Below are 27,799 nucleotides of genomic sequence, written 5' to 3'. Positions count from 1 at the left end.
AAGGAAAAAAGAGGCTTTTTTGGCATAGGGTCAGTTTCCTAGTATAGATGTTTAAATAGAGACTGAAACCCTTTTCGAAAGGATTATATAGTAAAGTGGGAAGTAAGAGGGAGGTGTACTTTGCAGTACCTTTACACACCTAAGTTTTTCAAGTAAATTGATATCCTAAGTATGCTCTTAATTTTTAGTGCACATGGGATCCAAATGGTGACAGTTACCTATTTCCGTCTTTGAATCCTCTACCTGAAATATGTGTAGCATCACGAATGGAGCCTCAGAAATCCTTCCCATTTCTTTGCCAGGTGCAGTGCTTTTACTTTTTCTGTACCTACAGATGGATTCTCAAAAGTAGTTATTTTTATTTTGAATCAGACAGAAGGGAGTGTTTAAAAAAAAGAGTCCTGGGTAGATTCAGATGCCCGAATTGCTCAAGAAATTAACTTTTGATATTAAATTTTTTTAGGGAGTTCAGCAGCTGAACTTAAAAGGTTCAGCATGGATAGAGTTACTTTTTTATCATTTATTATAACTTATTTTGCTCTTCTGTAAAAACAGTTGGAGATTAACCAACACAGAGATGTTATTAAAATGCACATTTAAAGTGGGAGGAGCTCCAGCCCTCAGAATCGTCCTGTACACCGGGAATGAGAAGTAAATCATCCCAGACGTAATCCTGCTGTCCTGGCAGGAAAGGGGGTGGTGGTTCCCTCCAGTGGAAAACACCCTGAGCCCTTCTCCCAAATGGCTTTTATTGGAAATGGTATGTGTAGGTGTACACATCATACATGCATAGTTCATCAATCAATGTGAAAAAGGCTATAGTCATACAAAAACAGGTATTATTTATAGATAACAATTAAAGGAACACAGATTTGTCAGGTCAGGGTCTGTTAGTCATGCTGACGCCAGAGGGTCTTTTAACACGTTTTATGAAATGAGGAGTTTACTCCTTATGGCTTGAACTTAAACATCTGGTTTATATCACCAAGGCTATACAAAACAAAGCAGAGCAAACTTTAAAGGATACAATGTATTTATCAGGCCTGGGTCCCACAGGAACCCTCAGTGTTAGAGTCGGTCATGTCTGCCACCTGCGTTACCTGGTTTTCTAGGGAGACTTACTATCCCCTTTCAGGGCTTGCTCTCACAGGGCTACAGTCTTGGAAACCACACAGAGTGGTCCCCAACATCATCCCCCCCTTTTTTGTTTGTTATGGTGGCATAACCAAAAGCACTGGTGCCACTGTAATCAACAGGATTAGACTAGGCAGAGCAGGACAAAGCAGGCTTCAGAGGACAAAATGTACATTCTTTGTCAGGTCTGATTTGGTCTTGGGAGCTGTTCATTCTAGTATAAGACCACAGCTGCCTCTAGCATTGTTTTCAGGCTGAGTCAGATCGGGGGAGCAAATTAGCCAAGAGATTAGGAGACTTTTTACAGATAGAATGAGGACTCAGGCTATGACAAAGCTGAGGGGTGAGGGTCTTTCTGCCCCTTCTCTGTAGACTCCTAAGTCCTTCCTGGATGGTCCCTTCTCAACTGTGCTTGTCTTAGGTTGCCCCTCCCTCCAGGAGTCTTACCTGTCATTGGCTAACCAGTCATCCTCCTGGGCCAATCAGGGTGAAGTGAGGAAGGCAGGGGCTGCACTCCCGTCAGGAGGATATGTTCTGATTCTTTAGTGGCTCATGACCCCAAGGCCTTTTTACTCAGCCCTAGCCATAAGACTCTTGTCTGTTAATGAGGCTACAGTCCCTGAAACCAGGCAGGAGGGCTCACAACAATTTAGATCATAGGATGCATAGCCCATGCCATTACTCAGAAATAGTTCTCTCTTATGCTGCTTTCAAGTATTCATATTGTCAGTCAGCAAAGCAAACAACTTACTACTTACATTCCCTTGATAAATCTCATAGTTTATATTGCTGCATAGTTTATATCTATGTTTCCTCTTGTTTCAAAGCTTTTCTTTCAAAAGTAGTAAAGGTGTTGCACACAGCAAATGACTCTTTTATTCATGAATTCACCAAGCATTAATTGAGTGCCCAGTGGGTACCAGGCACCAGGCTAGCTGGTTTTTCCTCCTTCCTATATGCCACCATCTTTCTTCAGCTGCTACTTGATAAGAAACTCCATTGATTCTCCCACATAAAGCTTTCCATTACCTCTTCACACAGTCATTTCAAAGGAGGCCTGGTCTAGGAAAAAAATCTGTTGAACAAATTCCCTTAGTTATTTCTGAACTTTCAGCCCATACCATGGACTGTAACATTTTGAAAGGACTCATTTCTCTTTGAAGAGATTGATCTTTTATTATCTCCCTAATTTTCAGATATCATTTTGTGTTCAATTTAAGACAACAAAAATGCTTATTAGACATTGTCCTAAACATCTTGGTTTTCAGACTATTTCATGAGGAACTCTTGTAATAATGCTGACAGAAGCCACGGTAGAAGGAGACCTTCTGGACCACTGGTTTTCTGGTGAATGTTTTCCCCCTTGAATACAAGGAAATGTTTGAGTCTCTTAGTATTCAGGAATCTGTCTTTCATTTGACAGTGTTTATAAATGCTGTGTGTTTTCCCCCTAAAGAAACAAATTGTGAGACTACTTTCAGTTACTAGAAGCTGGTTGTATGATTATGCTAAGGAAAAGAAGGCAAAAGTCAGTTTGGTGAATACCATCTTGCCTTTAAATATTAGTCGAAACATGTTTAAATGTTGTAATGGTGTTTTTTTTTAGAGTTTACTAAAACCTGCTTTTCAATCCTCGGGTCTCCTTTCACTGTGAACTCAAGAGGTGCTTTTATTCAAATATGTGGTATAAGCAAGAATCCGTGTGTGGCGCTCATGGATCATGTAAATATGTCAGTCCAACTAGAGCACAGTTTGGCATCATTAACTTAGAAATGTTTAACCTCTTGATATACAACATATAACAAGGAAGCAAATTTTCATATAGTTCTTTGTGAACCTCAAAAAAATAAATAAATAAACCACAGGTCACAGGAAGTTGAAATAGGTCCCATTTTCCTTCAAATACCAAACATGTAGTCACATTCCTAGCCTTCTCTTTCACTCCTGAGCAGGGCAGTGAGAATAAGTGATAAATAAATTGTGCCAGAGCCACTACATTCTTCATTCTTTGAGACAAAACAGAGGGATAGACACAACCTTGAAATTAGTAGTGTAAATATTAGTAAGTAAATTATGGAACTGTTTTTACCCCTAACAAATAAGCAGTGCACTTCTAGTTGAACTATAGGTCGGAGCATCAGGTCCTGCCCCCTTGACCCAATTTTGACCTTTACAAGAGGCTCCTTCACATTCTCCAAAACCCAGTTGGGAAACTATTGTTCTAGATCAAAAGTCAACAAGTAGAAATCCAAAAGTTCTAAATCTTACTGTCTTTCCCATGAAAATGATAGTCCTCCTGTTCAGTCCTATGGTCATTTGCTGGTATTGAGAGTTTTGTTCATCTGCTTGGTCAAAGTATCCACAAATGGTAACTTGATAAAGTAGGTGATTCTGTGTGAAATGTTTCCCGTTGCAGAGTTTTTAGGAATGCTTGTAGATGTATAACAGTTGAGAAGCAATGCAGGATGACCTTATCTTATGGATTTTATTTATCATTATAATTTAGCTCTACTAGTAAACTTCATTTTAAAATGCTTTTCCTAAAATACCAGAATATTTTCGGGGGGGTTTCACATCGCTGGCAATGACTTTCTTAAAACTTGGAAATGTCTGTTATTCTAGAGCCTATGATTATTCTTCAGGATCAGTCTCCTATAAAAATTTAGGGGAGCCCTCACCGTTGCTGTTCCCGGCAGTACCCGTGGTCATGAAGTCTTGCTCTAGTGAAGTGCCACAGTAGCATTGGTACTGAAACCAAATTTCAGTTGGTTTGTCATCACTAACATTCCTGAGTGATTGTATTGGCTAAAGTTATACCTAGATAAGATTGCACATTTCAATAATAATCTTGTCTAAAGGCTAGTGTTTCATGCATTAAAAAATGCATCCACAGGTGTCATACCATTTGATCCTACAAATAATCTTTGAAAAGAGATTGGGCAGACCTCATCCCTAATAATAGATGAGGAAACTGAAGCTCAGAGTAGCTAAATAACTTGATCCAAGATGCACAGCTATTGAACCAGAGTGAGGATTATAGCCCTGTGACGTCTAACCCAACCCTCTTACGATTACTATGGCTGTCTACAACCATGACCTGCTATATTCAAGAAAGAAACCATATTCCACCCCTGAGGCATTAATGTGAGTGCCCTGCACAGGTGGAGGCCAATATTGTCACCCACTCTCTCCTTAGAGCTGAGACTGGCAAACCTCTGTGTGCCGTGGACAAAGGATGATGGGAAGGTTAAAAAATGTTTATTCTGAGGATTTTCAAATTTAGTTTCTTTTTGGTGGGGTAAACCTCTTTTAAAGAAGGGGAAAGAATGTGTAATTTTTGATTTCTTGTTCCTTGAACTTCGAAGATGTAATTTTGCTTAAAGCTAAGGATCCTGGTGAGTGAACTTAACATAGAGCTGAATTATTTTTTTTTTTGTAAAATGCATATATCAGATCCTAGTTCCTGAGATTCATAGGTCTAGGATAGGACTTGGGTCTATATTTCATTTATTATATTATGTTTAGAAACTTCTTCCAGTGGTTCGGATGTACAGGAAAGTTTGAATTGCTGTGCTAGAAGCCAACTAAATTGAATATCTGGTGATTTAGAGAGACTTACCATTTATTTTATTGTCCCAACACTTTAATTACAGCAGGGTTAGAAGAGATTTGCAGCCTTGTAAATAATCACAAATTTAATGACTTTGAGAGTGAGGACCACTAAAGATACTCTTCTATTTTAAAAGATATTTCCTAATCAGGAACTTCCATGGGAGAGCAGAAGGCCTGGGACATCCCTGGGCCCAAGAATCAAGTTGGACTCCACTTACTAGGTCTGTCACCTTGTACAGATTATTTCAAATCTCTCTCCCACCACCTCATGGCAGGGTAGTGGTAGGTGTTAAGTGTGTTTGTACGTGTAAAAGGATGCTCGGACCAGTGCTGGCACAGTCAATGCTTAATAGATTTCAGCATCATTATTGGCACTTTCCAGCCCGAAAAGAGCATCTTCTATGATTTATTATCAAGACAATTAAACACTTCATCAGCACGCTTTATTCCTAAACTTGCTTCACTTTGTAACACAGTTGACAAGAGCAAAGCTGTTGTGTTGTAATTCTTGAAGTCTATTTCGTTTATTCATTATTCTCTCCTCCTTTCATTCATCTGAATCCTACTAATTTCGGCAAGACTCGCTCTGATTCTGCTTCCTCTAGAAAGACTCCTGCTCAGAATAAACGTGCCCTGTCTGAATTCCTAGGTCATCATTCGTCTACAACTCACAACTTACTAGTTAATTATATAAGCAGTTGTACAGGCTTTAAATCATATTGGGTGTCTTCGCTGTGACTGGATATGATGTTCTAGTTATAAAATATTCTGGAATATTCTACTCAGGATAGCCTTTGACTTTGAAGACGTGTTTCCTAAATAGACTCTTCACCAGGCAGCCCAGGCTTGGCACCTGTGGTACCTGCCTTCGTGGGCCTGGTGATGAGGTTTAATTCCAGGCCCACCACTTACTAGACCTGTGATTTGGGGCAAGTGACTCACATCCTCTATGCCTAGAATAATGTTAAGGGAAATCCTTTTCCCCCATGCTGTATTTCCACAAAGGGACTTGTCTCCTAAAAGGGACACAACACTCTCAGAGGAGCATCCTGGGCTCTTCTCCTGTCCCTATTACTTGCTCTTTCCATGAGAAGAGGAGTGACTAATCTGACCTACTGGATGTATCATCTGCTGGACTCTCTGGCATATAAACCAAAGCAACAAACCACTGCACTTCTCTCTCTCTGAGGGACCACCACGTCCACAGTTGTAGCTCCTTGGCTTTCTAGCCATTATGCAGTAAGCAATAAGTCCAGGGCTGGTATCTCTCAGTTCCTGCCAAGATCTTTGCTCTTTTCAGTTCCCAGTTTTCTGCCTTCTCCAGTTCTGTGGGTTCCAGGGCCTTGGTTTGAGATGGTAGCAAACGGGCCCCACAGTGTTTTCTAACACAGCTTTGCTAACATGAGGCTGATGCTGTATTGTGATTCCCACTTGACAATTTGTTTCCATTCTGAGCTCCATTCAGAATCCTGAGGAGAGGAAGCATGGTTACCCCAAATATGAACTAGTAGGAAGTTGAATAAATGGTCATTTGTAAAAAGTTGAATGAGATATGGTCTCTGTCTCAAAGATGCTGGCTTATAAGTTAGCTTTTTTTCTCCCATGTGTTTGAGTCTTAACTCTGAAATTAAAATTGTAAACCCTTTGAAAGCAAAAGCCGTGTCTCCTGTATTATCTTAGTCCCCATAGCACATAGACAACTGATGGACACATATATAGTACTTGGTGCCATTGGTACTTGCTAAGTAACTCTACGTGTCCTTTCTTCACGGAAAAAATACAGATTTCAGCGTTATCATATTCAGCTAGGAAAGCACTTTGAATGGGAAATCAGTGCTAGGTAAGTATCTATAAATGAGTCTTTTGGTTTCCAGCTTATGTGTCCCAAAAGATCACCAATGTTGAACTCTTTGTCAGTACACAAGCCAGGTCTTACTTTATGGCTTGTAGGTGCTAAGAGGTTAGCAGATCAAGTAATACAATCTTTTACTGTATAAATATGATCTGTATTGTACAAAAATCTGATCGAACAGACCCCTCTCCTTTGTAACCTTCCCCCTGCCCCACTCTTGATTTCTTTTGGGGGGAATGCCCTTGTGCATTTGGTTAATAACAGCATCTACTACCTTGAATTACAATTGTTGGTTAAGGTGTCTAATCCACTCTCCTTCCCTCCTCTTACTAGTGAAGTCCCTAAAGGCAGGGATTCTCTCTCACTCATTTGCGTGTCCCCAGTATCTGTGCTCAGAGAATGTCTATTCAATGAACAAAAAGTTAAAAGGTGAATTTGTAGAGAAGACTAAGTCACAGTCCTCCTCAGCTGTAAGTCTGGCAAGTTGACATCCAAAGGAAAGGCATTCACAGATAACCCAACCACAGAAGAATGGGCGATCTTTCTACCTCTGAACCGGGAAGAGGCAGATATGGAGCTTTAAAAACACTTGTGGGTTATTTTTCCCCTCGTGAAAGAAGCATGGGCTATGTCTGAGTTTTCTTCCCATGAGGGAATGACAGAAACATAGCTGGTTATGACCTTCAGCTTCAACTGAGCGACCAGAGCTCTGCTGATGAAACATGAGCTTATATCCCTGACCCTGACATATACACCTTGGAGGTGTCAGCTTATTGTCCCTGTGTCCCATAAACATTTTTTTAAAAGAACTGTTTTTGATCTTGTGAACCTCTAACGAAATGGTTAACCATGTAAAACTGACCATTCAGAGTAAGGCTGAAACACTTCCCTCGGAAGCTACTAATGATTAGCTGGGGGCGCACCCACCTCCTTAGGTCTTAGGTCTCTGATTTTCATTATTCTTGAAAATCAATGATGTTTTAAACCCAGGATTCAGTCACTCAAACAATCTATTAAGAATTACCAAATTAATTTATTCCCACTTTACATGAAGCAGCCCTGAAAATAATTTTCCTGAAAGTAAAGTGCATCTAAACCTGGTATGTTTTTAATAACTTACGCTGAGTGAATAAATGAATCATTAATTAAGTAGAATGTATTATTTTTATTTTATTTTTTAAATTTTTTATTGCATTTTTCATTACCATTTAGGTCTCTGATAGTTCTCTCTCTCCCCTCTGCAATCACCACACTGTTGTCCATGCTCGTGAAGAATGTATTATTTTTAATCAGAGATAGTTGAAAAAGCCTTTTTGTGTGTGTGAGAGGAGACACGGACTTGATATAAGAGAGTAAGCCCCCTTGCGAAATTTTTGTAAGGAAACATAGTCTGCTACGAAACATGAAGCTGGGAGGGAGAGGATGTCCAATGACTCCAAATGGCATTGGGGCCAGCGTCTCAGCATGGCCTCGAGTCAAGGTCCGTCATTCATTTAGAGGTGGTCCCAGGATGCATTGCACCATGTAGACAAGCCAGACTCAGCTGGAACCAGATGCCTTGAATGAGGACCTTCCATACAACAGAAAGGAGCTCTTGTTTTTCTGCATTCCCTATGTAGCCTTTCTGTTTCCTAACGAGGCCTCTAGACAGAAGTTAGGGCACTTCCAGTAAACTTCCGCCTGTGGTTACCTCCCGCCTCTTGGAATGTTTCGCTTTGGAAGATGAGAAAAGCCACCTTAGGATTTTCATGAGCTTAAAACATCACTCTGCAGCTTTGGTCTTCCATTAATGGGAGATCTGCTTTCCAGATGACTGTACATATGGAGATGAGATTCTTTTTTTTTACCTTTTTCAAAAGAGTGGCTTTTCATTCAGGTTCTAAATTCGGCGTGAAAGGTCGTCTGGGGAGTATTTTCAGAAGTGTTTGATGTTTGTATCTGATTTGGGGGATGGTTGGAGGCTTACCTGTGTGTGACAGGCACATGTGTCCAATAACTACACTGATCACAAGGAACGAGGGCCATTCTTTAGGATCATTAACTTGACATGGGCCTTGCATTTGTATTCACATCTGTATCCTTAAAGTTTGCTTCTATATATGCCTCCCCGATTTCCTGGTTAAACTCACAGACTTTGCAGCATATTCAGTTGCAGATGTTCACATGTGGAGTCATTTAACGGCATGTCCTCCTCTTCAGGTCTCTCTTTGTCAGCCTGCCCGTGTTTTCTGTTTACCTTTATATTGTATCTTTTGGAAGTTTTCTTTCCCACCAACTCAGTGTGTCAGACACTTTTGGGAGTGAGTCTCATTCCCCGCCTATGTCTGGCTGTGGTCACCTCTTAGACTGGTGTGTGCACAGCAGTTCTTTATAGAGTTGGCCTTTAGAGTTCACAAAGCCCATTTCCACGTGTTGCTTTCCCTTGGCAAGATGCTGGGAGTCAGGCAGAGTGAGAACGTCATCTCCTTATCACAGAGCTGAGGCAGCTAGACCTTGGATTGGTTCACCCATGATGGAGCACCCACGAATGGGCCTGATTTGTTGACTAAAAATGGCCCATTATCAGCCATTTCAGAGGGCCAACTTAATAGCAAGTGGGAAAAGTGGGACCGGAACTCAGGTCTTTTGCCCCCAGCCCCAGAGACTGTCTTTTATACCCAGCCGTCCTACCTTGTAGTGGTTTCTTCCAACAAAATGTCCCAGAAGTTGACACAGTACCCACCAGGCACACAGCAGGGGCCTGGTGTAAATCTCTTGAGTGTCCGTAGCAGCGGGGCAGTGTGGAACAGCCTTTGGGGCCAAGAGTGAAGGCCCCAGGTTAAACATTTTTTAACACGTGGCTATTTTGGAATTAAATTTTTGACAGTTAACTTATTTACATGATTTAAAAATCAAACTACTGGTAAAAAGTCTGCATGGAGAAGCCCTGCCCCACCTGCGTGCCGTTCACCCACGTCCTTGCCCAGCACCTGCCATCTCTACATGGTCGCTCGTATTGGAGTCATGGGAGCCCTTTAGTGTGTTTCATGGAAAGAAAAGTCAACAGCGATACATACTGTTTCCCTCCCACTTTTAAACAAAAGGTGGTGTCTCATACATACATTGTTCTGCACCTTGCTTTTATCACTTACCAATATATTTCACAGAGCTTTTCATGTCAATATATGGGAGCTAACTCATTCTTTTCAGCTATATAGTCTACTATAAGTGTGTACTCTAGCTTGTCTACTTTCCTGTAGCTGGAAATTGGGGTATTTCTAATATTTTTTGCTATTATGTGTCTTGTTGCAATTCACTAACTTGTGTGTCTCTATGTATATGTACATAAACATATATATTATTTTTTACATGTGCATCTACCTATATCTGCACATTTATTTATTCTCGGGAGTGAACTAGCTGGGTCAGCAGGAAAATGCATTTATAACTTTGATAGATGTTAGCTAATTATCCTACAAAAGGCTGGACTGGTTTGTACCCCCACCATCAGCGTAGGAGAATGCCTGTGTCTCCACAGCCTCACCCACAGCGCATGTCAACCTGAAAGGTGAGCCGTGGAAGGCAAACACCGAAGTGTGACGTCGTAGTGCCTGACCTTGCCCCTCGTTTGCAGTGGGCATAGGAGCTGGTTCCTATGCCGTGGTTCCAGGAGCCAGTGGTTCCAGGAGCTGGTCCAGCCATCAGTTCCAATGGAAATAATGCCTCGCCGTGGCCAGGGGCAAGCGCCAGCTCTATGACACATGTGGAATGGACCCACATTGCCACTTGCCGAATCTCCTGCAGTGGAAAGTTGAGTGTGCATTCATTATTCACCTAACCAGTAATGCTAGATCTAAAGAGCATGGCAATATTTACTGGAACAGAAAGGGAAATGGTACCACCACAGTGCACTGTGGACTGGACTTTCAATGCTTGTTTCCCTGCTGTTAAAGTTAGTTCTAGGGACTGAGGTCAACAGATAGATCCCAAATCACAGGGGAGGGCTTGTTAAACTTGAACTTTTATACCCAATGGGAATGCTCTTTTAAAGAATGATTTTATACCTCTCCCAAGATTTATAATGAAGTAATGGGCACTTGATAGGATAAATTAAAACTACCAGGGTGCAGTGTCAACATATAACTATGATGCAGTATTGCTAGATTTGTCTCCCTAACATTGCTGGGCAATTTGCTGCACTATACAAATAGGGTACCCTGTAAAAACACGATTTGTACCTTAGGTGACATCCCCACATTTGAAAAGCATTATCTTCCAGGTCATCCTCACATCGCTGCTTACCATTCTCATTGAAAAGATTGATTTTCAACTTTATTTTTCTCTGAGGACAGGGCACTCTGTTTAGAAATTTTTTTTTTTAGTTTTACTGCATAGGAGGGTGTGCTCAGCGAAACTGGACAGAATGGTTCTGTGATCCAAAGGGATCTTCTCTTTCACAGCATTTCCGACAGGGCCACTTTAAAGAGGAAAGCCACTCCTCTTTAAAGGACTGGTTTCACTCGGGGAGTTGCACTGATGACTGTTTCTAGCCTTCACCAGAAATAATTCCTGGGCGCAAGGGTGGACTGCCAGGCACTGCTGACACACCACTGACAAACAGACGTTTTCTCTTGTTAATACCTGCGACGACTTTCACAACAGGCCTTTCCAGTTTTGTGCTCAGGCTCCTTGCAATTGCCTTTCTAGAAGCCTTCTCTCTTCCAAGGGCCGACTATGCACAGAGCAAGGCGTTCTGTATTTTGTGCCCTCACCCTCTAAGCTGCCACAAATACTCAGGACGTCAGCCCAGGTATATGATTCGCACCAACTCAGTCTGGCTGTGAGGTCCATTTTGCCTCTGCTATTCATGCTGAGGGTCTCTGGGTGCCAGATTGGTAGCAGAAAACCCATGTGAGGTGTCCACTCTGTGACCCTTGTTCCTTTGGCTATTTTGACTCAATCGCTGTCCTTGGCACAGTCAGTGAGGTGTGCTGTCTATGCACCCTGGACCATCTGTTCTTGGTGGTCCTAACTGAACTACTTGTCTGAAGTACTCCTTTAGAATAAATTTAAGATCATTTTGCCATGCCTTTTACTCACATCTCAGACCTTCAGCTCTATTCTTGAGTAATAATTACAGGACAAATGGTTTGGTCACAAATTGGGTGGCCTAGGGAACCAGGCCTCCAGACTTTGAGGGTTGGGGTTATGGAAAGAAAGATTTTATGGCACTTGGGTCTTGACTGAAATCATTCTCACTCACGTGGTATTGACACAGGAGAATCTGGCAGTCGTGGTTGATGGTCTGATCTTCCTCAGTACCCGAAGAGATCTTCCTAGGAGGAAATGTTCTGACATTTCAAACAAATTGTGTTCCTATAGTTTTGACACTGTGCCCTACTAAGTATGCATGCATGGCCGGTGCCTTGAGGGAGGGAGTAGTCAATACTGGGAAGAGGACAGGAAAGTAGGAACATCGGGCTGTATTCAACCTCTGTGGAAACAGTGTGTAAGCAAACTGCTTATCAGGAGTGATCATGTGGAACTTTGCTTTAAATAAATAATCTGTGCATGGAATCTGCAGGGTGTCTCTGCCAAGTAGACCTCCCTCAAAATAGAAGATACCACATCTTCATCTGACCCCACGTGGAAAGAGGTGTGGAAGTCAGCCCCGGTTCGAGTTCCATTTCTACCACACACGGGGTGCATGGTCTTAGGCAATTTACTCTACCTTTCTGAGCCTCAGCCATCCATCCCCATAAACTGTGCATAATTAGATTATCTGCGTCATAGCTAATACACATTAGCTATTTTAAATCATTTTTTAAATACAAAGGGAAGTCTGATGTTACTTACAAATCCAGCTTCTTGGAGCATTTTTCAAAATCCCCTCCATACACACCACCACGACCCCCCACCGTGGCTCTGCTTATTTATAGACACTGTGTAGAAACACAGCCCTTGCTACATTGCTTAGACTAAGTACGTTGGTGTTTTGAGTTTGCATATCTTCTGTAGGAATCAATGTTTAGTGAAAAGGGATGGAGACAAACAGATGTTCTCACAGCCCTGATACTCATAGAACCACAGAATTGAATGTTTCCAGATAGGTGTGTGCTCTTGGCTTAAGTGATGTGGGTATTTTCTGACCAGCCATATGGATCTTTTGTCATCTGAGATGTTAATATTTTCCTTGTATTTTATAGTAGCTCTGGAGCACAGCCAGTTTCTTGAATAGGGTCCACATGGCTCATTATGCACAGGGCCTGGAAACCAGCTTCCTCATGCTGTTGAGATGAACAGGGACACTTAGAAGGAAGAGTTGAGTGCTGAGGTAGGGCCGTGAGCAGGGGAATGCATTCAATTGTTTTTGCTCCTGCACTTAGAGACACACAATGAGCACTTCCCTGTGCTTTACAGTAAGTAATTAAAAGAAATTATAGAGTTGGATGCAAAAATAACCCGAAAGACAACTAGCTGTGTGGAACCACCAGTTTTCTCTAGGTGCACAGGTTAATCCTTGTTAACGCTCAGAACACTGAGTTTCTACAGAAAGAGTTGCGTGTCCACACATGTTCTGGCATCTGCCCACACGCTTCTGTGGGCTGTGACTGTGCATCCCAGAAGAACGGCTGTGCTGTGTGCATTTGCACTTCAGTGGACTTTAACAAACTGATTCCTGAAAATGGTCTCATCAAGGTGAGCAACAGAGAGCTAATAGCCTTCTCTCGCTAATTTGATCTTTCCCCTAAGATTTCTTGATAGTGGTTTTAAAAGGAATGCTACTCTTTGGTCTCTAGAAGCTATTTATCTTTCCAGTTTATCCCCCACCCCACCTATGTTCGCCTCTTTTGCTTTTTTAAATTTAATGTCCCATGTCCTTCAGAGGATAGGGTCATGTCTGCAGAGGTCTCTTCATCGGGGCTGAATTAGTCATTCCAGTCTCATTTGAGCCCTTCTGAATTAATGATGTTGAAGCCTTCCACTTTGAACCTACCTCCAATTATGTGCAGATATTCTTTCTATAATGGAAGTTGCTCAGGTAACTAATTAACCACAGGAATACGCTGGCTATGGAAAATTTCAGGAGCACCTTCTGTGGAAACACTGAGAAGGGCACGCCTCACCACGAGTCTGGGGTCCACCCGGAGCGTGGCCGTGTGGTGCCGGTCGCCAGCGGGTGTCGGCTCCCAGCTGTCAGAGCTCCCCTCAGCACCTCCTGGCAGGAACTGCGAATGCCGGCAACACCCTGAGAGCGACCTGTTGATTCAAATCAGCCACTTCTGAAAAGGGGATTGAAATGGGAAAGACCACTCTGAACTTTCTGCCTTGGTCTTATTTTATCATTTTAATCATAATTGTGTTCTGGCACGGTCCCAATCTCCACATTACGGCAAATTTCTTTTCTTCAAGGGGATTCCCTTTATTCTCTGCTCTCAGAGATTTACGGCTTGTTCTTCCCCGAGGGACAAAGAATGCAGTTGCGTCACACTTGCTTTGTTTATTTATTTTGTTTTATTATTATTATCTTTTGGATACAGAACATGCTTGTCCCTGGACCCAGGAACTCTGAAGACGGTACTCTGCAATGCTTTCACAACATCCCCTGCTAGTGTAGGTGCGCCTTGTTTGTCATTCGGAGGTGACAGTCCCTTAGCTGTGTTGACATCTGTACCATGTGGGACTCAAGGTGGAACCCAGTAATACTTGGGATACTGCCTGGGAAAATAGCACTCTGTGTCATCTCAGCCCTACCCACTTGTAAAGGATTTAGCAGCAACACTAAGAGGGTGCCCAGTAGGAGTCATTTGCATTTGTACTAGTGAGCTTGGTGACTTCTCGGTGTTTGGAAATGAGCTTGTAAAAAGCTGCAGCTTACTGGACCAGCTTCTCGTTCTGTTTAGGGAACCACCCCATTGACTCCATCATACTGTTGTTCAACTCAAAAATGTTTATCCTTTTCTTTGCAAATGTAGCTTTTCTTTTCTTTTCCCCACTTGGGTACTTTAGTCTCCATCCTAAATGTTGGAGCCCAGCTGAGAAATTGGGTTGCCTGGAGATACAGGGCGAGGGGATTAGATGCTTCATAGTTATGCTAACGTATTTTAGGATTTCGTTGCTGTTACTGCCATTTTATTTTGGAAGTTTTCATTTTTTTCTTCATTTTTAATTTCATGGTATTTGGTAGGAGATAAGGGGAGCTCTTGTAGGACAAGTCTAGAAACAAGATTCTCTGTTGAGTGGGTGAGTCAGTCCTGCCTCTGTCTCACCAGTTGAGGATAGAAAGAACTCATGAGGATCAGAGACATCTGGCTGCAAGTAATATTAATGTGCCCGGAAATCCACCCTCTGCTTGTAGCTGCTCCTGTTATTTCCAGTGTGATTCTGATTAAGCGTGTGATGTTAGGCTGTGTGATTGATCCGGGAGACCAATTTGCCTGTGCTTGCCTTACAGCATTGACATAAAATTAGCGATTGACTGGAAGTCCAGATTTAGATTCGTAGTATCCTATAAATTCTCATTCAACTAATAATGTTCACAGGTTTATCCTGCACCTTATGGTATCAGTACAATAGTGACCAAAGCCAGTGGACCTAGGGGAAACCCCGATTTTACTGAATGAACACCATTACAAAAGCCATTCCTATGTTTCCTACATAATTGTCTTCATAGGACAAGGTGAACCCAGGAGAGATGACAGGAGAGCCTATGAATGTACCACGGTATTTAAGTTTGACTTTAATCCTTTTATTTCCTTTCTTTTTATCATTTAGTCCAGTGCTTCTCAACTTCAATAAAAGTATGGATCACCTTGAAGTACATGAATCTTGTCAAAATACATATTCTGATTTAATGGATGGGGCAAGTGGGTGAGCTTTCTATTAAAGATGCATGTAAATATCAAATTAATGATTCAGGGAAATACACCCTTTTTTTTCATGGTAGTTACATGTGCCTGTCACTCTAGGTCTGGACTAAGAACCGGCAATTTCTCTGGCACTCTTCATGAGGCTGAGGGATGTCTGCAAGTGCCAAGGCCATGGGCATGCTAGAGGCCCAGGGAATGCTGTGGTACGAAGGACTGTTTTGTAGGAAGTGTAATTGGATACCCTGGACCTAAATTACATTATGGTTAAAAACTACATTTTTAAAGGCACTTCCTTTAAAGCTTTGAAAGAGTTGCATTATCAGATATCATTTACTAAAATATTTATTGGTTTCAATTGGCTGGTCATTCAGGTAAGTAGGTGAGCAGCTATAATGATCATTAGCTTCTACCCTACCGCTGCCCCATTTTTTTTTTTTTTTTTTTTTTTTTGGCGGTGGATTTCAACTACCAGTTATTTGCTTTGAGGATTGTGAAATGGTTTTGTTTTTAGTCTTCTTAACAAAGGAATATATAGCTAATGAGAAAATACTACAGAAATAATGCAGATGGATGAAAGAAACTAGTGCCTGTAGTTGAAGGCCTAATTTTCCTTTGGAATCTGAGGTTCTGACCTTGTTCTATCAGGGGAACCACAGCGAGTAGATGAGTTGATTAAAAACTCTGGTCCTTTTTCCCTCCTGTACGAAACGGGGATAATTATAGTTACCTCTACCTCCAGGGCCCTATGAGTCTTAATTACTTAATATTTGCAAAGTGTTTGGAGATCTTTGAATTAAAAGTGCTGAGCAGTGGAATCCAAGTTCAGTATAATAACACTAAGAATGAAAGTTTATATTCTTGGCTTCCTTTCACCTTCTTCCATGCCATCTTCTCGGCCAACCCAGACATTACTCACGGTGACCACCCAGCCCAGTGCAATTCTCTCTCTAACCATGTTTCTGTTTGTAACTCACTTCAGCCTGAAAATGAAGGAATGAACGCACAAATGAATGAATTGATTAACTTTAGAGATATATCCCAGCCCTTAACCCCACGCCAAACTTAAATAAGTTACTTAATGTTTATCTTTAAAGTTCAGTAGTTACTAGGAATAAAAATCAAGGAATTAATTTGTCTCTTCCAGTTTATCATTCTTTCCGGTCCTCCTACACATGGTGATGAACAGGGCTTTCTGAAACATTCTACTTAGAAACTCGCACCAGCTCTTTTGTGTCTAGAAGGCAGGTTCCAAACTGTTTAGCATCATTCTCAGAGCCTTCCAGATCTGACTATCACTCACTTTTATTTTTATTTCATGCCAGAACTCTTCTCTCCAGAAATGTACTCTATGCTTACCCACCTCCATGCTTTTAACCAAGCTGCAGCCCATCCATTGGTCTTTTCTGGATGTGTTTAAATCCTTTCTATCTTTTGCAGTCTTCCTTACAAAAAAAAAGCATCCTTTATTCTCTAACAGGAAGTAACCCCTTTCTCTTTATAGAATTTTTATCTAGAACCTTCCTGGGTTGCTTCTAGAAATCTTTATATTTGACTTATTTACATATATATCCTAGACTAAAAGACTTGAAAAGTATATTCCATGTGTCATGAGTGAACAAAAGAAAGGGTAATCCATGTACATAGTTAAGTTGGGCACAAATTAAAGGTTATACTGATTTGTAAGATTTCATTAAGGTGGTCTTTTGGTAGATTTGCACATTGTATGTTAGGGATCAAATATTAATTGATAATTTCTTCAGCATTACCTTATTCTTGTTGCTTATAGAACCAGATGAGCATCCATATCTTTAAACTGTGTTTGATTGCATGCTTATTGACAAAACCCAAAGGTACTGTGCACAAAGCTTTGCACTTTTTTTCCCCCTGTGTGCCTGAATCATCCATACTGTTTGATTCCCCTACTTAACTTTTGCCATGGAAATTTGGTTCTAACATGTCCAAATTTTTCCAAAGCTTTTTTTTAGAGGAAGATTGCATTGTCTAAACTTCCATTCACTGAAGTAATCAAGTCTTAAAGTTGAACGGTCTCAGAGACCATGATTAAGCCAGTACTACAAAAGTAGTATCTAATTGGTGCTGCCTTTAGAAAGTTGGGCCCCAAGATACATACAACAGCAGAAAATTGTGTCTGTATTGTATAAACTCTTTCTTTTGACCACCCTTCGAAGCATAGCCACTGTCTATTCCCTGCAGTTGAATAGTCTAAAGTGGACAGTATGTCCTGATGTTAAAAGCTTGGACGAGAAAACAGATGACCTATGAGCTTTGGGATATCTGACAGGTTACTTAACCTCATGGAACCATAATTGCCTCGTCTGTGTAATAAGGCTAACAATTCCTGTTCTGTCTCCTTGTAACAACTAAGTTAGATGATATTTGCAAATATTCTCTAGTCTTTTAGACAAATGCAAGTTTTTATTACACCAGGAGAGCATGCTGTCATGGATAGTCATCTGGTTGAATGTTCAAGGCTTGTGAGTCATGTTTAAAACTAATCTTTATTCCTACTTTATTGATTTCCTTTTTTAGCCCTATATACCATATTTAATTTTTGAGAGTTGGGCTGAGAAGAACCTTCCCAGCATTTTAGAGATGTGGTTGATTTGATTGTAATTGTACATGGTTATAAGCATTGGAGCAGAATTACACAGCAACAGTGAATTTATTGTGTATAAACAGATATATAAACTAATGATCTCCTTAGCAATATTGTGCAGCTTCTTTGTCTTTTGTGTAAGAGACTTATAAGAGTGGCTAAAACATAATAATTTTCTTGGAAGCTCTTAAACTTTTAATCTAAATTTATATTTAGATTTCCCAATATAGTATATAATTTTATTGATGAGGTCAGTTTTTAAGAAGGAAGTTAGAAGACTGAAAATTCCAAATTTTACTATTATGATTATTACTGAGTACTGTCCAAGTCTTCTTCTGAACTCAGGAAGTGGTAGAGGTAGTTAATATGCTGTAGCGTTATTTGCTTAATAGTTCAAGTCAAGTTTTACCCTGTTAGAGAAATTCCAGAGGTTGCTCATGGCTAATTGCTGTCCATCAGATTTCTTAGGGCTTATAATTTGGGTTTAGCACAATGCGTACTTGATCTAACAATTTTGATGATTCACTGATGCTTTCCAAATGACATCATGAGTGATGTCAGAACTGTCTTTTCTTATGGATTAATAAACTCATCAGTAAGTTTTCACTCAGTACTATTACGTTATTCTGTTTTAAGCACTGTGGGAGACATGATCCATTCCCTCAGAGAGCTTATCATTCCACTGAGGACTAACCAGCATTAGCAAACATAGTTAACAATTAACAAGTAAGTAGGCAATGAAGTACTAAATGAGATGTAGTGTGGAACTTGAGAGGAGCAGAAGGATAGTATGTGCTGGAGTAATTAGAGAAGGTGTGCATATATGATGGGATATTTGAACAGGGTCAGGGAGGATAAGCAAGGTTTAGTCAGAGAGAAAGAAAGAAGTTTGTCTACAGAATGAAACAGGTCTCACTTGCAGGTGATAATGGATATGGAGCTCCAAGGATTTTAGCCTGATCAGAGCTGGAGATGAAGCATTGAGGAATACAAGGTCTGTCCAGAAGGTATCCAGCCATGTAAAATGAAAGACAGAGACATTTATTGAACATACAAAATAGAAAAAACATTGTAGAGAGGACAATGACACTTCAGTCCCCTTCAAAGTAGACACCTTGGGACTTCCCACAGTTCTCCCAATTGCCATCAGCTGTCCTGTTGTATTGCACTCCATTTCATTAAAGATATGAAATCTCGTCCCTTTCAAAGGTAATTTTAGTTTTGGGAAAAGCCAGAAGTTGCAGGGCACCAAATCTGGGCTTTAGTGGGGCTGAGTCATCTGGGTGATTCATGTTTCACCAAAAACTTCTGCACGGGGCCTGATGCATGAGCAGGCGCATTGTGATGAAGCTGCCCATCACCATTTGCCCACAGCTGCAGCCTTCTCAGTCAATCATCTGAATAGTTTCTGCAGAGGGATGTTCAAGCTTATGCAAAATTTGATGCAGATTTGTTGCTCTACTCACTCGATTCATTTTGAATGTTATGGCCACGCACTACACATGCTAACTCAACAACATCTACTTGCCCCCAATGACTAGTACAGTGAAGGCGTCATTGTTCAACTGGCACAATGCAGTCCACTCCTCTTGGCTGCCAGGTTACACTGATGTTGTGCAAACCACTCTTGCTATATTAGACTTTTTCTGGACAGACCTCATATACAGAGTTAGGTAAGTAGTGTGAGGCCAAATTCTGAACACCAGATAAAAAAAGATTAGATTTGATCTGGTAGAGAAAAAAGAAAAACTATTGTAAATTTTTCTGTAAGAGAATGATAAGAGAACAGTGGTTGTGTTACTGGTGAGACCTAAATTAGAGAGCTCCACCTCCTCGGTTCTTGTCTCACTTGTAAGAGATGAATTCAGGTAAGTGGCAAAAGCGTACAGTAGAAGTGAGGTAGCAAGTTTATATATAAAATCCACTTGAGCACAAAGCTGCAAGCGGGTGTACCCAGCTAATCTGAGTGCCTAATCCATTGGGGTTTTAGGGATTATATGCTTGCAGCCAGCCTCCAGGCTCCCCCTTCTCCTCCCTTCTCCTGATCTTGGGATTAACACACAGTTTCAAAGCCTGCCTTTCCCAGATAGTGAAAATGATACACAGAATTTTCGAAGGCTCCCCTCCTCCCGCACTTTTATCATGGTCTCTCTTGTGATCTTTGGAACACCTGGCAATCTTATCTGACTGGGCTCAGGACTGTTGAATTAATGGATGAGACACCTCTCCCTTCCCCTCCCTGCCTTGGTTTGCTATCTATCCTGCCTAACAGTTAGTCAGGCAGTGGTTGTTAGAGCCAAATAGAACAGAAAAGATGTCAAATCCATCAGAAGGACATGACAGTCAACACAATGAGATGGTGAGGACAGAGCCAAGAAAACAGCCATGGGATAGAGAGCAACGGATGGACCAGGAGAAATGTTTTAAAGGGACAATGAGCAAGACCTCTCCTCTGACTGGATTTGAAAGCTATACAAGAAATGTATTGTCAAACTTGATTTCTAGACTTCTAGTCTGTGGCTTGGGTGGCCCAAAGTATCAAGAAATCATCATCAGAAACAGAAAAGTTAGGAAGTAACATTGTTCTGACAAGAAGTATGGGTTTGGTAATAGATGTATTTGACTTCAAAGCCGTATAAATGAGTAGGCAGTTAGCATTGAAGAAGTATCATTCAGAGGGGGCCAGGGATGGGCATGAGCTTTTCACCAGGTGGGTAATTACTGAATCTGTGTAGATGTTCTGCTTTGAGGAACATGCCTGTGGTAGGCTTCAGGATGCAAGCTAAGTAGTATTTACTCAGATGCCATTTGTCCCTCTGAAATATTTGCTTGTGGAACTGATGAGGAAATAATATATAAAGTATGAACTATTTTTAATGAAGTTATTAATATTAAGATAAATGAGACCAGTGAAAGGAAGGATAAACTTCTTTAAATATAGGGTTTAAAAAATTAGCATGAAAAAACTTATTTAAAAAATTAAAATGGAAAAAAAAGACACATTACTGTGTTAGTGATAACAAAACAATTTTCCAAATTCATTTATTAGGTTGAGCAGTTTTTGGTTAGAGTCTATAGGATTTTCCATGTACACTATCATGTCATCTGCAAACACTGACAGTTTTGTTTCCTCATTTCCAATTTGGATGCCTTTTATTTCCTTTTCTTGTCTGATCACTCTGGCTAAAACTTCCAATACTATATATTGAATAGAAGTGGTGAAAGTGGGCAAACTTGTCTTGTTCCTGATCTTAGTGGAAAAGATTTTAGTTTTTGCCCACAAAACAATTTTCTAGTCCTGTAGTTTATGGTGCCCCCATACCATGGACCTTTTAAGCAGTTAGTGTAGGCACTTAGTGAAGACTTATTTAATTTGTTCTGCTTCATTAATTATGAGGCACACGTTTTCTTTTTCTTTAGTACACAACTCTGAATTGGAGTTGTACCTTAGCAGCTGATGTCACTTTACTGCTCTTGTTGACTATGTAGCAGTCACAGTTGTCATTGCCTTCACCAGTTATTTTGCTTAATTTTATTTATTACATATGCACAAAAGTTACAGATGATAAGTATATCCAAACAAGTGTACAATAACTCTTTTCAATAAGTATATAATAACGGTTCTTCCCTGGCTGAGATGGCTCAGTGGATTGAGCACCGGCCTGTGAACCAAAGGGTTGCTAGTTCAATTCCCAATCAGGGCACATGCCTGGGTTGCAGAAAATCAACCCCAATGGGGGAACATGCTAGAGGCAACCACACATTGATGTTTCTCTCCCTCTTTCTCTCACCTTCTCTCTAAAAATAAATAAATAGAATCTTTTAAAAAAACCAATAACAGTTCTGATAAATTGTACAACAGTTTAACTGGCTGCTTTATGTTAATTCCTTAGTGATACATAAAACACTATGTTTTATAATGACGGTATCTAAGATTTAATGACATATATATTAAAAGATAGCTGATCACAGCAAATCTCTACCAGTGTGCTAGAGATGGCTCAAGTGAAATATTCTAAATTTGCATTCTTTCATCGACCTACATTAGAGGTGTCCCTTGGGTTATTTTAATTTGGACTGGAAACATTAGGAGAAAAGATTTTCATTCAGTGGTATAAGTACCGCCTGCCAGGAATAGAAACCTCCTTGGAGAATCCATTTCTTTGATAGCGCAGAATCCAGAACATTCATGAGTCCAGATACTTGCAGAATGGATATCCATGTTTTATTCAGCCTGGTGCACCCTTCCTAATCTCATACCATTGTGCACTCCAAGCAGTTGTGAGTGTGCTTGCTCTTCGTGCAAAGTAAGAGTGCATCTACAAGGAAATGTACTGGTGATAATGTTTGGGGATAATGATAAAGTCTGCTAGGGGCAGAAAATGTCATCTCTTGTAAAAATGGAGAGCAGAAACATTCTCAAGACCAGGACTCTCAGCCATTTCCACAGTGTGATATATTGACTGGGGGCAGGTTGCAAATGGACAGAAAAACAGTCCCATTCCCTAGTGATTGGCACATGTGCCTCTTTTCTTAAGTCCACACTTCCTTTTTGGAGTAAGAATAAAGTTAGAATACTGGGGCTGGAGGGGTGCTTCCCTTACTACTGAGGGACACGATGCTTCAGGTAAGTGATTCTGAAGTCCTTCATCATCTGATGGTAACCTTGGGTTGGCCTGTAGGTATGTTTTCATTTTGCTTGTTCATCCATTCTAATTGGCTTCCCAGAGCATGCTTGTGGATGTTGAGCCAAATTTAGAGTAAAGCAACCCTCTGGCAAACAGGAGAAGATTAATTTTGTGGTGTGCTATTAAGGGACTTCCCAGGAAACTTCAAAAGTACAGAAAGAAGCACTGGCTGTCTATTCCCAAATGTGCAAAATGCTACTCAGCTTTTTAAAGGTATGATAAACTCAGGGTACACACACACACACACACACACACACACACACACACACACACACAGAGGACCCCATTTCCAATAAAAAGAAAAGCTGTGCTTTCTCCGATGGGTTCTCTGTATGAGCCAGAAAAGCCAAGGTGCAAGGGGCTCAGAGTAATGGAGATAAGTGTGGGTGCCCATATGGGAGGCATTTGAAATGGACTTCAGTGCCTTGTGAACACTGACTTCTCCAGTTCTCCCTTAAGCAGCCACGTTGTTTTCATGATATCAGCCCCAGGCATAGACACATCATTAAAATCAAGGTATAGAAGATGATTTCTGTTTGGAAATAAGCCAAACATGTTCAGTTATGACCACCCAGGTGTAGTAGGAAAATACTGGAGTTGGGGTTGGGAGAACCCCGAAATCTAATGTAAACCTTATTCATGACACAAGGCCAGTCCTCTGATGGATTATGAGAGGGGAAAAAAAGTCAATGAAAAGACTCCTTATAGCTCCCTGACTTCAGTTTTATCCATGCCCAAGAGGCACAGAACTCCAGAGGCGAGCTCAGACCCTCCCAGCCACGCACGCCGGCAATAGATAGGACAGCCCAGCTGACTTGAAAAAGAGGAAGTTACGATTACACTCGCAGTTGTTGCTTAGTAACATTTCTGATTTTGTGTTTCTTGTGACAGCCTGAGCAGAGATCATTAAAAATTTAACTTATAAATCTGCTAAAGTGCGAGGAAGGGGGGAAACTAAAAGCCACAGTATTTTCTACTCACTTAGCCGCCGTCTAATGTCGGGTATATGTGCTAAGTCTCAGAGAAAACTCTGCACGCCTCTGGTTTATATTAAACCACGTACAGCACACTACTGACATTAACTTGTGTCTGGTGCAGCTGGAGTTTATCACGGACGCATAAAAAACCTTTACCCTGCAGAATGGCCTGGAATTGCAATCAAATGGGTGGCAAAAGAAAGCCCTAACCAGTTCTATGTCCTGTTTCTGCTTTCTCCCCGCAGTTCCACCAGGTGAGAAGAGTGATGACCATCCTTTTCCTTACTATGGTTATTTCATACTTCAGTTGCATGAAGGCTGCCCCCATGAAAGAAGCAAACGTGCGCGGACAAGGCAGCTTGGCGTACCCAGGTGTTCGAACCCATGGGACTCTGGAGAGCGTGAATGGGCCCAAGGCAGGTTCAAGAGGCCTGACGTCATTGGCTGACACTTTTGAACATGTGATAGAAGAGCTGCTGGATGAGGACCAGAAAGTCCGGCCCCATGAAGAAAACAATAAGGACGCGGACTTGTACACTTCCAGGGTGATGCTCAGTAGTCAAGTGCCTTTGGAGCCACCTCTTCTCTTTCTGCTTGAGGAATACAAAAATTATCTGGATGCTGCAAACATGTCGATGAGGGTCCGGCGCCACTCCGACCCGGCCCGGCGCGGGGAGCTGAGCGTGTGTGACAGCATTAGCGAGTGGGTCACAGCGGCAGACAAAAAGACTGCAGTGGACATGTCAGGCGGGACGGTCACCGTCCTTGAAAAAGTCCCTGTGTCGAAAGGCCAACTGAAGCAGTACTTCTACGAGACCAAGTGCAATCCCATGGGTTACACAAAGGAGGGCTGCCGGGGCATAGACAAGAGGCATTGGAACTCCCAGTGCCGAACTACCCAGTCGTACGTGCGGGCCCTGACCATGGATAGCAAAAAGAGAATTGGCTGGCGGTTCATAAGGATAGACACTTCCTGTGTGTGTACATTGACCATTAAAAGGGGAAGATAGTGGATTTATGTTGTATAGATTCTATTGAGACAAAAATTATCTATTTGTATATATACATAACAGGGTAAATTATTCAGTTAAGAAAAAATTAATTTTATGAACTGCATGTATAAATGAAGTTTATACAGTACCGTGGTTCTCCAATCTATTTATTGGACACACCCATGACCAGAAGGGAAACAGTCATTTTGCGCACAACTTTAAAAAAAGTCTGCATTACATTCCTCGATAATGTTGTGATTTGTTGCCGTTGCCAAGATTGAAAACGTAAAAAAAAAAAAAAGTTAAAAAAATAATAAATTGCATGCTGCTTTAATTGTGAATTGATAATAAACTGTCCTCTTTCAGAAAACAGACAAAAAAACCCCAACAACAAAAATTTGAACCAAAACATTCTGTTTACATTTGAGACAGTAAGTATCTTCGTTCTTGTTAGTACTACATCTGTTTTACTGCTTTTGAACTTCTGATAGCGTCGGAATTAAAACAATGTCAAGGTGCTGTTGTCATCGCTTTACTGGCTTAGGGGATGGGGGATGATGGGAGGGGAGTATTTTTGTTTGTTTTGTGGGGTTTTTTGTTTGTTAGTTTTTTTGTTTCGGTTTTGTTTGTTTGTTTGTTTTTCTTTCTTTTTTTTTTTAGTTCCCATGGGGAGTAGGGATGGGGAAAGAATTCCTTCAGTATATATTCTGGTTGATAAAAGATTCATTTGTATGTTGTAAAGATGTTTGCAATATCAATCAGATGACTGGAAAGTGAATAAAGATGAAGGCAACTGAATGAAGAAGTGGTTACTCCAGGTCCCCACTCAGCACCCCCAGGCTCTCACCAGCCCTTGGGCCTTGGCCAGGGAAAGCTGCTTTTGTTGCAAAGCTCTAGGTTTACTTAGAGCACATTCTTTCTCCCCCTCCCCCTTCGGTCGACTCTTTGTTTCCTTTTCTCTTGAGGAAGAAAAATCAGCTCCGTGCTCTGAAATACATTACCATTGCTATGAATGAGTAACAGATTTTTTCACATCGTGGCACTCATAAGCATGGTGATTTTTTTTTTCAATGAGAAAAAGAACAACCCAGAAATAAAAATAAAGAATTTTTTTGATAAGAGGTAAATAATTTGGGTAAATCATAGGAAGGCTTAAAAATGTCTCGGGAGCAAAAGATGGAGTTCCATGTGGACTCAGGAAAGCCTGGATCAGAATGGGAGTCCACACTGCCAGTGAAATGAGACTGACCAGCCATGTGGAGGCTGTGTGGATCGGACACCATTTTTGGGTGGTGCAGGAGGAATTTCTGAGGGGCCCTCCTGAGGTCTAGGTGGGGGTGGGGAATTGTACTTGAGACATTCCAAAAGGTAGGCCCCTGAAGGACCCTTCAGACAGAAGTGGCTCTGGAATGACGCGTGTCAAGTTGCTTTGGACCTCACGCTTTAAGTGCCTATATTATCTAACTGTGCTAAGAGGTTCTCACTGGAGGACCCTGCTCAAGCTGACTTAACGCCCTCCACCCCTGGATAATTGCGTAAAAGCTGGATTAGCCTGGAGCAGGTTCAGAACCAAGTGTGGCATTGTGATTATGGAGATTGCTGCAATGAGATAGAAGATGTTTGCTACCTGAACACTCACTGCTTTGAAATTAGACTTGAGGAAACCAGGGTTTTGTCTTTTGAGAACTTTCTGTGTGGGGGAAGGGAACAGGAAAAGACCCTAAAACTCAGGTTGAATGATCAAGGCTACCAATAGGTAATCTTGTCCAGAGACAAGACTTTGGGAAGGTGTCTGGACATCTAGGACACCAAAGACTGGAAGAGGCCAGGACAAAGCAGGCAAAGTTTTGCCCCCCGGTGAGGGCCACAGCAACTTCTTGCCCATCCTGCCTGTTCATGGAGAAAGTCCCTGCCTCACCTCTGCTGTCTTGGGTTTGGAGAAGTCAAGTTGGGAGCCTGGAATGATGGTCCTGAGAGAAATGGACCCTGATGAAAATTAGGGCTAAGCTTACTCACCCATTCAGCCCACTGTCCAAGTCTGAAAGTGTCCTGGACCGGTGTCCATGGGTATCAAAAAGTCTCAAGAAACTGCTGTATCTTAGTAGGGCAAGGAATAAGCAAAAGAGGATTTCCACCATGACCCAGGGAATGAAGATACCATCAGCAAATCATTTCTCTTTGTTCAGTCTTTAATTTAGAATGAGCCTGTCTTTCGAATTACCACCTGAACATCTACCATTAAAAGAAGGAAGAATTTATGTAGCATGGGTCTGTTTTGTACTATTTGAAAATACCGTCTTTGTAATTATTTTTTAACATGTAATGAACATTGGGAATATCTGCTGTATGTTATCTTTTTGCAGCTCTGTTTTGAGGGATAAAATTATTTAGGGAAAAAAAGTCCCCATCACCATCTCAAAGTGCTGCAAAGGCCAGATCTGTGAAGCGGTTACGTAGGAGATATTCAGCAATTGTGTGGTCAGTGGCTCTCTCTCCCTTACCCAATAGGATACATCACAATCACACGCTTGGTGGTTTACGTTGACCTAAAATTTATTTTGTTAAAACCTCTCTCTGTTGCTGTTCATTTTTGTTCTGTTTTGTTCTATTTTGTTTTAAAGTCTTGCTGTGGTCTCTTTGTGGCAGAAATGTTTCATGCATGGCAGCGGGCCTGTTGCTTTTTTATGGTGATTCCCATTGAAAATGTAAGTAAATGTCTGTGGCCTTGTTCTCTCTATGGTAAAGATATTATTCACCATGTAAAACAAAAAAAATATTTATTGTATTTTAGTATATTTATATAATTATGTTATTGAAAAAAATTGGCATTAAAACTTAATCGCATCAGAAGCCTATTGTAAATACAAGTTCTATTTAAGTGTACTAATTAACATATAATATATGTTTTAAATATAGAATTTTTAATGTTTTTAAATATATTTTCAAAGTACATAAAATCTGGGGGTTCCGGGTTTTTTTCTCTTCACTGTAAAACAAACATGAAAGTGTGTTTCATTATAAATACGTGTGTTCCTTGCTTTAAGACAAATCTGTCTAGTTTTAGCAATTGCACCAACC

At 41.0% G+C, this 27,799-nt stretch overlaps 1 protein-coding gene across 2 annotated transcripts in view; it reads left to right on the top strand.

Moving 5' to 3' along the window:
* Positions 1 to 27,554, top strand: part of BDNF (brain derived neurotrophic factor) — a 37,239-nt gene extending 9,685 nt beyond the window's left edge. For both annotated transcript variants that reach the window (XM_053672954.1, XM_037146035.2), the window contains exon 2: positions 23,975 to 27,554. In XM_053672954.1, the coding sequence (XP_053528929.1) occupies positions 23,996 to 24,739 (744 nt within the window). In that variant the 5' untranslated portion in view covers positions 23,975 to 23,995 and the 3' untranslated portion in view covers positions 24,740 to 27,554. The remainder of the gene's footprint in view (positions 1 to 23,974) is intronic.
* The last annotated feature ends 245 nt before the right edge of the window (positions 27,555 to 27,799 follow it).

This window comes from Artibeus jamaicensis, unplaced genomic scaffold (genome assembly GCF_021234435.1).
Source record: "Artibeus jamaicensis isolate MK-2021 breed Jamaican fruit bat unplaced genomic scaffold, CSHL_Jam_final contig_797, whole genome shotgun sequence".
Lineage (NCBI taxonomy): Eukaryota > Metazoa > Chordata > Mammalia > Chiroptera > Phyllostomidae > Artibeus > Artibeus jamaicensis.
This window is presented reverse-complemented; position numbering and strand designations above follow the sequence as displayed.